Below are 15,042 nucleotides of genomic sequence, written 5' to 3'. Positions count from 1 at the left end.
CCTTGAACGCCTTGAGTACCCCCACCCCTGCTCTAGAGGAAACAGTGGGTAACAGGGAAGAACTTATAGTCAAAATTTGAGAACCCTTCATCCAAATTAGGTCAAAATCAGCACTAGACTTGCTTGCATTCACAGCAGCACACCCACCAAGTCTGAAGCAGATCAGATCCACTGCTGCTCGCACGAGCAAAGAAGAGACAGAACAGACTTTCAGAGATTTCTGGAATTAATAGTAAGATTTATTGAGCTAGAGAGAGAAAAGCATTGCCATGTCTTATATAGCACAAATAAACAAAAACACAGCTGCAAAAACAAGCTCATGCCTGAAAAATGTTTGCAGGAAGCTTGAGACAAAGAATCAAATAATCTATAATTCAACTAGAGGCATGCGTCAGCCCGCTCTGCAAATATCTGCCTCGTCAGCGGCACTGTTTCACTGCACTGAAGCTAAAAGTATCATCATTCACAGTGCGCTCATGCTGTAACTTTTTAATGTTTATTTGTCATCAACAATTTAAAAAAATGTAAAAAAAAAAAAATGAATGGATTACAGGTTTAAACTGATCCCCAACTTTATCCAATAAAGTTTGAGAGGAGTTTAAACCCATGGGGAAAAACGTTGTTCATTCTTTAAATGCTCATTTTTAAAATATAAAGAATCAGATACTGTATGTTTCTATGAAGGCAGAGTAACAGGAAAGTGTTTAGCAGATGGACATGTCGAAAGAAGAGCAGTTCCTGTTTGGGATTTGACGAGGCACCTCACAGAAAGACTTTTAGTCCAGAAACAGCCACGCGATTCTAAATCAGTAGAATAAAAGCGTGAGCTCTGTGAGCTGCCGAGGATTAGGACTGATCCGTTTCAGTTCCAGAGGCAGGGCCCCGGGCACAGGCACCGCTGTTTCGCATCAGCAGGCCTGATCACCAGGTCTTTGACCACCTCCACAGTCCCAAAAACAGGGTACAGTTCCTCTGTGAACTTCTCGGTATAGGTGTACAGGTGGGAGCGCTTCTCCACGTCGTAGAAGGACAGCTGGCTCTGCTCATAGTCCAGATAAATGCCGACTTTCCTGGGCACCAGGCTTTGAGGTAAAGGCGTAGCGGGCACCGTCAGGGCTTTCAAATCTGTGCCTCTCTCCAGACGGAGGGTCAGGTATCCCGTATCTGTGTTCAGCGAGCGGAAGCCCTGCCTCACGGCCGAGGCTTTGGCCACTCCCAGCCGCCAGTCCCGCTCGCCCACCTCCACCTCCCAGTAGTGGCGTCCAGAGGCGTAGCCCTCCTGGCCCACAGCACACCACCAGCCATCGAAGCGTCGGGGGCATCGTGGGATGTCGCGGCGCTCCAGGCCGCACCGCATTCGTTTTTCATCATCTGAGATGAGCAGGCCTGAGTGGGCCGATTCGGAGTCCAGGGTGACGTCCTCTGTGGAATAAAAGGGCGGGATTACAAACTGCAAAATGATGTCACAGTAAGGTGAAAAACAGAAAAGAGATTTTCATACCTGCTGCATCACAAATCCAGTTCCACACTGCAAAGAAAAAGAGGAGAAACTCCGTTAGCTCATTGTTTTGTACAGTAGTTTAAAGAAGGCATGCAAAATTTACCTTCACACAAAAACACACAAGCAACTTACACCCACCCCACTGTACTCAAAGCCCTGAAGTACAAAGGGGGCTGAAGTACTTGTGAAGTATTACTTTATAAGTATAAATATAACTACATGTAATTTCAAGAGCTGAAAAACACATTAATGCTTTGTACAAAAAAAAAATGCAACCAAATGAATTTTACGCCCACTCCCCTCACAGCCGCTGTGATCCACAGCCTTCTGTGTGCCCACTGGAAACATTTTGAAAACTAGTCCACGGCTTAAAGTTGTTCAGTGTGATCGGCCCCAACTATTATACAGAGCATGAAAAGTCCAATGTATGCATGAGTGTTCAAATATGACTATATGTGCAATTTCTTTTGACAAAAAGAAGAATAACAGCTAGAAAATGAGCCCAATATCAACATGGAGGTAAAAGGAAAACTCTTTCTTGTCACAGCACTTTGTTAGGTTTACCATTATTATTCTCATTATTTGTTTCTGTTATTCTGTGCCATATTTACATTAAAATGGTGCAGTTTTTAAACTAATATATATTCTATGATACAGGTGCTCCAAGGTGGTTGTAGGAAAAAAATCCTGCTGAACATAAGCTAGAGTTTTGGATCTAGTTTATGACATTTGGCATAAACATTTTTTCAGTTAATCTTATGTGTCTGAGGATTTCAGAAAGAGCTGAGGCTACAGTTCACACAGACTGCTCAAAATTGTAAAATAGAAGAAAGGGAAAATGTTGCCTGGTCTGATAAGTCTCCAAATTTGAGTTAAGCAACATGAAGGATGGATCAATCCTGCCTTGTATCAACAGTTCAGGTTGTTACTGGTGGTGTAATGTTTTCTTGTCACGCTTTGGGCCCCTTTGTGCCAACTAAGCAGCCTGCCAACCTGAGGATGGGTGGCTTCCTCTATGACTACAGTATACCCATCTTCAGACGACTGCCTCCATGTCAAAACGCTCAAATCATCTCAAACTGTGTCTTGAGCATGGCTTCACTGTACTCAAAGGCCTCCACAGTCACCAGCCAACAGTCAGACTGTACTGACATATAGTAAAAGTGCATAATCCAGTGGTGAACCATTAAAAACAGACTGCATTTGCTAATAATCAAGTTTAAAGTTTATCGTTACATACTATAGATTTCAGATCATATAATCCAGCCCCACATGTCTGTATACATGTGGGGCTGTATACAGACTGTAAACATTAAAGGGGTCATTCATTTATTCATTACAGTGAGCTTCTGGACTTACCGCCGTGGGGAATGTAGCGCACAGCGTCTGAAAGAACAAACAAAGACTGATTAAAGACAGACAAGCGTTCCACTCACAACTCAAACCCTCCTACAAGCTTGTTTCCAAACATGCTTCCAATCACATTTTTATAGATTAATTCTAATTAAATATTCAGTGGAGTGTATTCTGTTACCACACACAACAGCCACATCACCGAGTGACTCCTTTCACATCCTGATTTTGCCAAGTGGTTTTTGTGCTGACACCAACATTTTGTATGTCACCCACTCAGTCGTCTGTGAGGCTTTATAGCTGCGCCTCACTTCAGCCTAGTCGGCTACGTTTTATTTTGGCCTTAGCTCTGAAGTCAGGGTTAGTCAAACTATGATCATCAAATGTTATTTTCACATTATTTTAATTACATAGAGAAAGATAAAAAGGTCATCAGTTTTAGCTGGTTGTAACCCGGGCAACTGAGCCTATGAAAAGTAACACTGCCTCATCATGGAAAAATGCTAATCCTATGAGCTAATATGTAATTTAACAAAAGCCACTTTCAGCTGCTCCTTTATTCACATGGGGTCACACGGCAGGTGGCCCTTTCCTGTTGGAACCTCTCAAGGATTTATGTCTCACCATGATAATAAATGTGTACTAGTGATAAACAGGTCTGAACACCTTCACACTGGTCTAAGCTTTAAACTGACCATTAGACTAATGGTAGAATTACTGCAAAGCTAGAATATTCTTTATTTATTTGATGAACGTCTTGTTTTAAAATGTGAAGTAAGTGACTAAGCCCATAAATTTATTAGGAAAATAATTACTGAGGTCTTGGGCTGTGATATATAATATAGACACTGATAATATCTGTATCGTGTCAGCCTCCGATGACTTCTTTCACCACTTCAGGCAAAAACTGGATAAACTGAGGAAACTGGATACAATGCTGCTGCTGCTGCACCGTGTTTCAGCAGACTCACACTTCTAATTAGGTAGTGTGTCATTAGTGACAGTAGCTCATTGGAAACTGTTCTTCAGTTATTAATATTTATAAAAGCCGCAAAGCTGCAAGCATCAAAGAAACATTCAGTATTCTGGAAACTTTGTGATATAGCTTTGAGGCTATAACGCTGAGTCTTACCCAGACTCTGCTTCTTCTACAGAAGGCATGTCAGTGTGACTGAGGAGACCCTCAAAGTATTCCTCAACTGCAGCGGAGTGAGCAGAGCGGAATCGCTTCAAGGCCAACCAAAAATCTTGTTCCATGGCCTCGCCGGACTCCTCCCACACCTGAGAGTTTGCTTGAACTGCTGCCAGAGCCACACTCTGCTTGGCGTGCCACTACATGACAGCTGCCTCTAGAGTCCCACAGGAGAACCAAGCATCAATCACTGACCTGCGACCAGGTTTGTTTGAGTGTCACCTGCACTTGTGAACACGGTGTTTGTTATGGACAAACTGTGATTTGTCCAGAGAACATAACAGAGAACAGGCGGTTCCTCCCAGTCATGCTCCTCCAAGTCTCACTGTCCATGCCCATGTGAACATTAGTAGCACAACGGAGATTCCAGGTGGGGCACTCAGACACACTAAGAAGACTAGGTACTCTGAAATGTCACTGAGTAAATAAGGGCAAAAGGCAACCAGGACCTGTTTACTGGCCCAAGGACAGGAGGAAGTAACCCTCTCATCCACTGGGATGAGAGGGTTGAGCCTGAGCTAGTGCACGAGGCTAAAAATATCCCAATATTTTTTTTCCTTTCAGACAAACAAAACAAAAACAGATTTATCTAACATTTGTCAAGCACATTTATCTATTTGTTCACTTTCTGCTTGACTCAGTAGTGGTATACTTTTACAATACCACCAGAATAACATATAAAAAAGATAAAGACCCCATTCTTCATAATTTAATTAATTAAACCAAATGTATTGTCATTTTATTCCCTACTTTATTTTCATTGGCAAGGATGGGGAGAATCCCTTTTTTCACTTGTGCAGAACAAGTTTTTGGTCGAAGCAGCAACAGGTATTGTACAAATGTTGGTTTCTGACTCATGACCACTTTGCAAGATCAGGATGTTTTGTTTCATATTGTTAAACTGGATGAGATCCACTCACCAATTTTCTGACTTTTCTGCTTCTTCACCAGCCACTGCTTTGTCACATCCACCTACAAAGACACGCACACACATACAGAGTATGTCAAGGTAGACAGTGGACACATTCAGGACAAGGTGAGCTGAACAAAGAGATAAACAGATTAGCATGATTGTCGTGCAGCCTATATGCAGCATGCTTGACACACTTAGCCCAGATATCTAATGTGAGAATGTCATGCAAGTGTCGTTCATGTTTCGAATCACCTAAGTTAGCATGCTTCTTATCCCATAAATTACACCACAGAGTACAAAAACATTTAATGACGATCACTTAGCGACAGATATCAAGACCTTTATGGGGCTGTCGGCGTTCAGCACGGCCAGCATGACGAGCTCCATGGCCGGGAACAGGTTGGGCAGACGGCCCCTCTTCCACTGGAACTCCAGGTCATCCAGCATCATGAGCACAGGCTCACCTGGCCACACAGTGGGCTGAAAAAAGAGGTTTAGAAACAGTTGCTTCTAATTTATGGCCAGAGCTCAAGCACAGTCCGATTATCATGAGATCATTGTCAAGGGCACGATTAAGCCTAATCATCTTTATCAGATGCAACGACGGAACTGGGTCAGACTTTAATAACCATCCATGTCCCGTAAGAAAGTCACCTGAGGTCTGCCTTTAATATTCCGGGTCCAATCCATGATGACCCGTTTATGGGGGCCCATGTCGTACTCGCCGCCTCCCTCCAGCATGCAAAGAAGGTGTCCCTTCCAGTCCTTCTTCTCAGACTTCTCATACTGGTAGTCTGATGGGATTGTCCTTGGCTGAATAAAGAATAGAGACTTTTAAGAACATCCATAAAAAACACAATTTATTTCTGTAAATGGCTGCTATCTCGTACCTGCACTCTTTTCTCCAGCACAGTAGCCCATTCCACGATGAACTCCCGGCACACGCTGGCTGTCCAGATGTCCTCTCCGGTCCAGATGTGACACAGGATATTTGATCTCTGAGGTACAAAGGCAATGCAAATAAGTGCAGAAGACTCTAAGTAATAAAGAGCAAAAAGGGAGAGAGGAGAAGAGCTTACCTGGCAGATTCTGTTGAGTTCCCGGGCCAGCTCCATAATAAACAACTGACTTTCCACCAGAGGCTCCTTCTTCTCAAGCTTCACTTTTTTGCGAGACTCCTGGAGCAAAGAAACAGAAAATTAAAAGGGAAAAGAACATCATGACTTCCAGAACATTTAGCCCCCGCAGCAATTACTGTGGGAGGATTTGTATACCTTGAGTCGGATCTTGAGCTTTTTGGCTGGCTCGATGAGGAACTGCAGGCACTCTTTCATCATGCTGGCAGCTGGAGTGCGGGGCCGATGCCCTGTGGTATGATAATAAAAAAGCTTTAGCACGCTGGCACTCATTCTGTCAAGAGCTGGAGCTGACTGCACTCCGTCGCCCACACAAATCGATGAGGGTGCAGAAATGGCTAACGCGCGAGAAGGTGGCAAAAAGGTGAGGTGGCGGAGAGAGGAGCACTCACTGCAGAACTTTTATCACAGCTCTGCACTCAGAGTCCACAGAGAGCTCATTAAGATCCCCACCGAGCTATCATTAGGTGTTGAGCCCACTCGCTCAGCCCACTCACTCCGCATAGATATATATATATCCATGAGACCACACAGTGGGTGGCAAACAGAGTTGTAGCAACATTAAAAAAAATATTGCACAGTAACAGGATTTCCTGCATGCGTGTGGATCGATGCATCCTGAAAGTGGAAATTTATTCCCATGGAGACGTGAGCACAGCAGAGCGCTTTTAATAAAAACACTGTGGAGCCATGGTGGGGGTGGAGGAGGAGGAGGAGGGGTGGGGGGGTCCTTGGACCAGTTTGCTGTTGAATCAGCAGTCAGTCTGACAAGCAGAGGGGATTTGCTGTTCTTGCTGTGATGTAGAGGCAGCAGGAGAGCTAAAAAAAAAAAGAAAAGAAAAAAGGAGGCAACAAACACTGAGGAGCACAAACTCAGGACTGAGTTGACCTTTTAGAGAGCAAATTCTGACATTCATAGGTATGCCTGCTTTCTGCCTATTGAGTATGCATATGAATTTCTTCCACCCGCATCCCTGAACTGTTAGAAACGGTTTTATGGAAAAGGGGGTTGGAATCAGTTATACAGTGTTATTCAACTATAACTTCCAATCAACTCCCTTCTATAATTTTTAAACATTTATTTACACCATCATGAGTTTGCGCATGTCTGATACCAACACCAACCACACTAATGCATCTTGATTTGTAGTATTTATTAATCTCTCTTTCACTATATATGAGGGCAGCAGATGTCAAAGCGTTGCTTGTCTGTAACTGACTCATGTTTGGATGGTGGGTTTATTTCTGGCAGCGGAGGCTGAGCGTGTAGGTGACAGAGGAGCTGCAAGATTAGAGGAAATCCGGGATTATCGGTGCTGTACAAACGCAGGTAGTGACTTTCTATATTGGGAGTGAGTGACAAATCACTGCATGCAAGTTGGCATCAGAACAAACACACTGCACAACAACAGGCTCACGTTACCGTACAACAGTGTATCCATACACACCGAATTTAATTATTTGTTCCCAATTTGTAAAATATTATTCTTAATAATAAATAGAACAGAATTTCGAAAGGCCAGTGTTGTAAGGTTAAAAAAATGAGGCCTCTTGCACATGAAGCGATGTTTACAAAAAAGGACATAATCAAAGCAAGCGCACACATTATTTCATGTAATTAGGCCCTGTGCACCGGCAAAATGCAACCAGTTTACCAGTTGTTTTTTTATCACCTCGCTCTAGAGGGAAATAAATAACACCTCACCTTGTAACGGATAAATTTCCTTCAGGAAGAAAACTCTACGCGGCTTTTCTGTGATGCTTTCGCGAAACTCGGTTTAATTTTTTAGTGCTCCGCCATCCTCCACAGCCTCACCGCTTCCTTCACCCATCCACAACTGCGGCACGAGAGACAGCGCGCGTGCTCTTATCAACCACCCCTCCACTGGGCGGCAGTTCCAAAGGCGGGCCGCTAGAGGCCGCCAACTAGCTTTACAGAAACGGAAGCGTCGCAGAGTTTTTTCTATTTAAAGATTAATTTACTTTTTTTTTTTTTTTAGCCCGAAAAGACATTTTATTTATTTATTCCAATTTAAGTAAGTTAGCGTAAAATAGTCTAGAAAGAGCAGTGCGACAGCAAACAGCCTGAGCTGGACTCGAACACACGCCTTTGTTTACCAACGGAGATATTATAGGCGAGAGACGCAAAGTACTAAGGCTGCAAGATCACCGACCAAACAACTAATACTTGTCTGCCAAATGGTGAGCTTCGCTTCTAGAAGGACCTTGACTATATAAACTCGCTGGGTCTTTATTATCGTGTCCATAAAAATCTTAAATTAACGACTAAGATTCCGTTTGTCTGTTTTCTTTTCTTCCTTTACATTCCCGTAGCCTGTATAGCTTCTGTCACGTTTGAAAATATAAATATTAGCTACTGAAGTGAATGGTTGTAAACACGAACCTACAGTTTGTTTGGTCAACAAGGCGGGGTCTCTGAAGGCAGCACGACAGGTTTACTGTCAGTCAGTGCGCAGGTGTACATGGTTATTATTTCAGGCGCTTGTGTTTGCAGGTTCAATATTCCTTCGCTATTTATTTAAAATAATAACTTAATGACAGCAACACATCGCCCGTCCTCGCTCACGGTCTCGGGCAGGTACAGTGGAACTGGAAGGTGTTTCTCGATATGTTAGCTTCACGGAAGTGTGTGCACAGCGCGCGTCCCCAGAGCGTGCTTAAATGACAGGAGGATAGAAGCGGCGCGTCTCTTATCAAGGACAGGCTCTGATCACAGCTGGACGATCAACATGGCACCCAAAGACCCTCTCCTTGGCTCCCTCAAAGGTAAGCGTCAATAATAGATGAGTGATGGTACGATGCCATTGGATCACAATTTCAGTAAGCAGCTGATCGTGACGTACTCATAATAAAACGTACAACTAGAATTGGGTTTAATTTCTGACCCTGCAGCGCGCTATTTTTATGCCAAAAAAGCTTCCGCTACGTTTTTTTTTATCATCAACACAGTCTCTTTTTTAGTGTTGATGAGTGAAATGGCGATGATCACATGCTTTGCAAAAATGCAGTTATGTCATGCTGATGACAACAGATTCAATGTGTGTTGCGTGTTTTTTCCCCTTCCCACTCAGTGTGTGTCCTGAACCTGCAGTCAGATGGAGAGACGGTGACAGATTCCAACCCTCACCTCGCCTCCTGCTGTGAGCTGCTGGAGCTGGTCCTCAGGAAGGGACTCCAGCGTCAGTATCATTATTTTGTGTAGCTGAATTCATTTTGAAAGAGACTTTTGCAGTATTCACTCAGGGTGTGTTTCATTTCTCTCCAGAGCCCGTTCTTAGTCTGGTGCACAGAGATTACTGGCACTGCTTTGAACAGCTACCCCATCAAGATGCCTGTGGCAGGTAACTACATCCTGCTTAGTTTAGCAGATGGGGAAGGTTTTTTTGTTGTTGTTTTTTAGTGACAGCTTCACTCATTAATGCCCGTCACCTCTCTGTCTGTCTTCTCCCGTGCAGTCTGTCTGCTCTGTCCTTGGCAGTTGAGCAGACCAGAGTTTGCAGGAAGCTGCTCTCAGCTCAGGGCCGAGGGCGCTACCTGCTCAGGCTGGCCCTCAGCCGCAAGGTCCTGCCGCAGTTCTTCACACACCTGCTGCACACTGCCAGACTCCTGGAGGTCTGATACATGGACAGATGCATTGTTCCCCAGTGTTGAGCACACAAAAATGGGATTTTAGAAAGTGTGTTTCTCTAACAGACTTGCATAGTTGTGATTAACATTGTTTCTCTTTCCTTCAGTGGTACAGCCCAGATTTATCAATTCTCAGGAATGAGGAATTTGTGGGTGAGGTTACAGCAGCTTGAACAAAACTGAGGAAGTTCTTGTCAACAACAAAATCTTAAGAGCTGCTGTTCTTCCTCTTCCAGAACCTTTCATGTCGCTGCTGCTGGTGCTCTCACACATGGACTTCAAACTGGACATGGAGGTCAGAGCCACTACTGTGATTTTTTCCAATCACTTTGAACTCCGATCTAATAAGAATTTTCTTTTCTTGTATACAGAATTGCAGTTTTCTGGATGAGAGCTGGCTCCTGCCGGTAAGAGCATCACAGTAACACTGTTATTATGTTATTTGTCTTTGGATATGATATAAATCCATAGAAGGAAAAAAAAACTACAATCTTAAGGAGGTGAAAGACTGACTGCTGGCTGTTTGTTTTTAGGTGTGTGAGATATATGAAGTTGTGCCCTGCCGGGAGGTAGGGTTGGTTCTGAGGTTAGTATGTTCCAGTCTACAAATATTTCCATTACACTGAGCACGTGGGCTAGTAAAAAAACATCTATGGATCTGCTTCTTAGGTATCTCAGCGGGCGCGTCTTTGTTCTTGACCTGATTCCCGGCAGTCAGGCTGACGTCGACCAGTTCATCGGTGCTGGTGACATCCTCGATGAGATCAATGGGACCTCGCTGAGGAATTCTAAAAGTGGACATGTGAGAAATACAGTGCCGTACTGCATTAGGGCTGTTGTGATATTGCATTTTCATGACACAATTATCCAGCAAAACGAATTCATGTTAAATATATCATGCAATATCCGTGGATATTTCGTGTTTGTGGATCATCTATATTTTGATAAATGACATAGATCCAGGTGGGGCAGTCTCCGTGAATTATGTTTTGCAGATGATGACATTGTGACCTATAGTGAGAGTCTGGAAAGATGGAGGTACGCACTATAGAGGAATGAAAGTTGGTGGGAGCAAAATGGAATACATACATGTGATGAGAGGGAGACAGATGGAAAAATAGTGCACAAGGGAGGTGAAGAAGACAGTGCAGGCAGGGTGGAGTGGGTAGAGATGAATGTCTGGGAGGGATTTTTGACAGGATAGCAGCAAGAAAGTAGTGATAGATAAATATAGATAGATGTAGATATTTAAGCCTGAGCTGCCAGGCGGGATGGAAAGGTGCTGCATATATATACACTTCTTTACCAGACCTTTTTTACTTGCACTCCCAGGCCGGTGCAGTTCTGTCTCGGTTTAAAGGCTGCCCTTTGTCCATCCGTGTTATAAGATGGAGGGCCCACGACGGAACAGTGTATAGACCCCTTATCAAATTCCTGCGGGCCCTGAGGACAGAGAACCCCACCCTGCAGCTGGGTCCTGCTCCCTCCCAGGAGACAGCAAGCAGAGACCAGAAGCCTCCTCCATCACAGTGTCTCAAAGAGGGAAGGCAAGTGTTAACACGCCATCGCTGCGATCTGTATTCAAGCTGCTGTCATGATGTGACATTTGAGAAATACATTCTGAACAACCTCTGTTCCACAGGATTGTTTACATAGTGCAATTCTTGGGAAAGGCAAACATTGGAATGGTAAATGACAATTTGTTTTTACAGCATTTTCAAACATTCTGCACACACCTCCTGTAACTGTCATTTGTCTGCCTCTCTCAGTTTGGAGGAAAGGAGGTGCTCCAGCATGCAATCCCACAGGTGTTGCAGAAAAACCTACCGAGCAAGGTAATGAAAGCTGTTTCCCCAATTTTCTGCAAAGCACTTATATATGCATAACCCGTTTAATTTTCCCTGCAGGAAGTGCTTTTAGATTTGAAGGAAACACATTTGACGTGCACAGACAGAAACAGTAAATTGGTAAGTAGATCTCTCTCACAAAGATTTGCCTGTACTTTAATTCTCCTAAAGTTTTGTCTTCATTTCTCTCATCAGGAGTTGTTTGAGCACCATTATCCCGAGATTTCATGTGTAGGGAGATATGCACAGCCAGACTACACAGCATTTGCCTTCTGTGTGGCGTAAGTATCACATTTTATATGAAAGCCCTTCACTGATATTGCAGTACATCCTGGCAAAATACCATAATCTAAGCTATTTTATTATTAAAGGCTTTTCCACACATCCCTGTTCAACTAGGCTGCTTGTAGTTTAGATCGCACTCCTCCTACGATAGGATGTCATGATGCAATATACAAGCCTAGTCATTGGCTGGGCCCCCGTGTCATCTAAGCACATGATTGGCTGTGTTCACAGAGACTCCCCAGAAACCCCTCAGTCCACAGGCTTTTGCTGTGTGGTGCTACGAGCCAGCAGCATCAAGGAGTGCGAAGACATCGTCTGCAGGATTGGTGAGGCATCACGGCTCTCAGACGCAGTCATGTGCTTACAGGCGTGACACTCAAACACTAAACACTTGTATTTTCCCCACCTACAGCCACTGGGTTCAAGCATACGGAATGGTTTGTATGACAAACCAGCTGTGACCAACTTTGTGTTGTAAATAAAAGATGTGTATTGACCATATAGACCTCTTCACTGTGTGTATAGTAAAAAAAAAACAAAAGGACACACCTCTTACTACTCATAAAGACCTTTAATAGAAAGACATGTGACAACATTTCATAAATAGTATTAAATGTAGCTGCCAAGATTTTATGTTGGAAAAAACATGTTAAAAAGCCATCGATATATGCAGGGGTTTGCCATGCTCTTTGTTACCAAGTATAGAGAATCAACTGAGGTAGCCAACACCCCGACACTGGGCCTTACTGAGCATGACACGCTGGCATTTTGTGGTAAATGGATTAAAAATCCTGCCCCCCATGGAAGATGGACCCCAGCACCCACAACAAGTTTAAAGTCAAGTGATGTTACATCTTATGATATGACCCACAATGGATAATCTGAAGCCCCCTTCAGACAAACTCTGTCTCCATTGATGGTACTTTGAGTGAGCACAAGTTTGTGTAGTGACATGCAAGTCTCATTCTCAAAGTGAACTTCGTGATCAGATGGGCGCACAAGAGTACAACTGCTTGTGCATCTTTGTGATTTGCTCAGCTGCCGAGAAGAATGCCGCGACCCAATCTCACCACAGCAAGGTACAATGAGAATTCCTAGTGATGCGCGCCAACTGAATAGAAGTAGGATGCAGAGCAATTGGCTATAGGAGGATATAGTTGGGCTTCGCCCCTTTGTGACAATGGAGAACTTATTGTTTCAAACAGTAGCTACACTTTTATCAATGCTGATAGTTCATACTGCATTTGTGGCAACAACCCTTTTGCTCAGAGGACAATTATATGCATGATAGCTTGCTCTCAACCATTGCTTGCATTAATGAAGCTTAGACATTAGAGCAAACCTAGCCCATATCTAATGATAAACAATTGTATGTCTGCAAGGGGCTCGCACTTGCGGAATGATTGATTTGTGTCAAGTTAAAAAAAAAAAAAACTGTTAAAAAAAAAAGCCAAGAAAATAAAAGTCCACAAAATGGTTAAGTATGATAAATAGGATCATTTGTCATGACAATGGAGTCATTAGCCACTTAGGCCCTCTCTCCCCTTATCCTACGTGCCAGCTGGATGTCTTTGGGCATGATGGTGACACGCTTGGCATGGATTGCGCACAGGTTTGTGTCCTCAAACAGACCCACAAGGTAGGCCTCACTGGCCTCCTGTTTAAGGAGAGAGAAAAATGAAATTTAAATAAGCTTCTCGTTACAGTGCTATTACTCTGCAGGTCAAATGTAAATGTTTCACTTACCTGAAGAGCGCCAATAGCAGCACTCTGGAAGCGCAGGTCAGTCTTGAAATCCTGAGCAATTTCCCTCACGAGGCGCTGAAAGGGAAGTTTGCGGATCAACAACTCAGTGGACTTCTGGTAGCGACGGATCTCCCTCAGAGCCACAGTTCCGGGCCTAGCAGATGAATAGAGCAGATATTAAACACTGTCGGCCAGGAAATCTTTATTTCTGTTAAGGGCAACCAGAGTGCCACACACCTGTAACGATGGGGTTTCTTCACGCCTCCCGTGGATGGCGCACTCTTCCTGGCGGCCTTGGTCGCAAGCTGCTTCCTTGGCGCTTTTCCTCCAGTAGATTTACGAGCAGTCTGCTTGGTACGGGCCATGTTGTACTAGCTTTTAGGATAAACGAAAAACAAAAGTCCAGGTCAGAAACTGCTACATCAATAAAGCAGCTCGGCAGAAACTGGTACGACACCAATTAGTCAAATTAGCGTGTTAGCCTAGCCTACATGGCTAGCACCGTCGGTTCCCCCTCCCCCAAGGCGACCAACACCAAGCAACGCTACTTTTATACGCCACCGCAGCTTATGTAACCGTTTCCACTAAAGCGAACTAGTGATTATGTCCTTTAACACGTTTCGCTTAACGCGTTTATTAACATACTGACATGAACGATTAAAATTCTTTTAACGGTCCGAGGTAGCCGCAAACAATGGCGTCAAAACAGTGGGAGCCCAAAACAGCCCAGCCAGTCTCTGGTTTTCGACTTCGCCATTTTCAGTTTCTCGTTGTACCTCAAACAACATTGCTTTAACTCAACTCTACAAATGTTAGCACAAACGGTTATACAAGCTGTTAGCCATTTCGTAAAGATATCACGCTGAAATTTCACGTAACATTTAAACAATTTTAGCATCGTTTGTGAGTTGTAACTTCACTTTATCGAGTCAATGGTGACATTAAACGACGAACCGCAAGACACTCCATTGTTCTGTTTTTAGCTAAGGCTATCGTTAGCAAGCCGACACTTAAACCCTAAAACAAAAATCACAACACATGTCACAGCAAAGACAATACAATCATTAGACGTATTATTAGCAAGAAGAAATACTCAGGTTACCTTTTCGACTTTAGTTGAGCGTGAAACTAATCACGAAGACAACACCGGAACCTCCGAAAGCGTTTTCTATGATAGAGGGCAACGAGGCCGACTATTAATACTTTGTCGTGACGTCATACTTGTAAAACGCTACACACTGATTGGGTCAATGGATATAAGGTACAGCCAATGGAAGCAAGCAAATAAAGAAATAAACGTGACCTCGATTCCTTATTTTCTTCAGTTTCACATTTGTGCAAATGCCATAACTCTGTGACGATGTGATAGTTAATATTTTGAGTGTTTTATGACTTTCACTTTAGTTTTGAATCACAGCTTT

At 43.6% G+C, this 15,042-nt stretch overlaps 3 protein-coding genes across 3 annotated transcripts; 1 reads left to right on the top strand and 2 right to left on the bottom strand.

Moving 5' to 3' along the window:
* Window positions 1–213: 213 nt before the first annotated feature.
* Window positions 214–7,967, bottom strand: LOC102210171 (E3 ubiquitin-protein ligase TRIM69). The gene is made up of 10 exons (XM_005721887.1): window positions 7,801–7,967; window positions 6,234–6,325; window positions 6,039–6,137; window positions 5,850–5,957; window positions 5,614–5,772; window positions 5,299–5,439; window positions 4,967–5,018; window positions 2,861–2,887; window positions 1,502–1,528; window positions 214–1,422 (listed from the first exon to the last, which is right to left on the bottom strand). The coding sequence occupies exons 2-10, from the start codon at window positions 6,294–6,296 to the stop codon at window positions 863–865; spliced, it is 1,236 nt and encodes a 411-aa protein (XP_005721944.1). The 5' UTR covers window positions 6,297–6,325; window positions 7,801–7,967; the 3' UTR covers window positions 214–862.
* A 137-nt stretch (window positions 7,968–8,104) lies between these two features.
* On the top strand, window positions 8,105–12,372 carry LOC102209876 (uncharacterized). The gene is made up of 16 exons (XM_005721886.1): window positions 8,105–8,882; window positions 9,188–9,295; window positions 9,382–9,457; window positions 9,572–9,728; window positions 9,851–9,896; window positions 9,980–10,038; window positions 10,115–10,150; window positions 10,277–10,329; window positions 10,413–10,545; window positions 11,076–11,290; window positions 11,386–11,431; window positions 11,513–11,578; window positions 11,651–11,710; window positions 11,786–11,871; window positions 12,107–12,201; window positions 12,288–12,372. Exons 1-16 carry the CDS (start codon window positions 8,846–8,848, stop codon window positions 12,320–12,322), a joined length of 1,308 nt encoding a protein of 435 aa, XP_005721943.1. The 5' UTR covers window positions 8,105–8,845; the 3' UTR covers window positions 12,323–12,372.
* Window positions 12,373–12,427: 55 nt separating this feature from the next.
* On the bottom strand, window positions 12,428–14,833 carry LOC102208829 (histone H3.3). The gene is made up of 4 exons (XM_005721882.2): window positions 14,724–14,833; window positions 13,859–13,996; window positions 13,622–13,775; window positions 12,428–13,532 (listed from the first exon to the last, which is right to left on the bottom strand). The coding sequence occupies exons 2-4, from the start codon at window positions 13,984–13,986 to the stop codon at window positions 13,404–13,406; spliced, it is 411 nt and encodes a 136-aa protein (XP_005721939.1). The 5' UTR covers window positions 13,987–13,996; window positions 14,724–14,833; the 3' UTR covers window positions 12,428–13,403.
* Window positions 14,834–15,042: the final 209 nt, after the last annotated feature.

Source organism: Pundamilia nyererei, unplaced genomic scaffold (assembly GCF_000239375.1).
Source record: "Pundamilia nyererei isolate P.nyererei 1_Seehausen unplaced genomic scaffold, PunNye1.0 scaffold00005, whole genome shotgun sequence".
Taxonomy (NCBI): domain Eukaryota; kingdom Metazoa; phylum Chordata; class Actinopteri; order Cichliformes; family Cichlidae; genus Pundamilia; species Pundamilia nyererei.
Note: the sequence above shows the minus strand (reverse complement) of the source record. Positions and strands in the feature narration are given on the sequence as shown.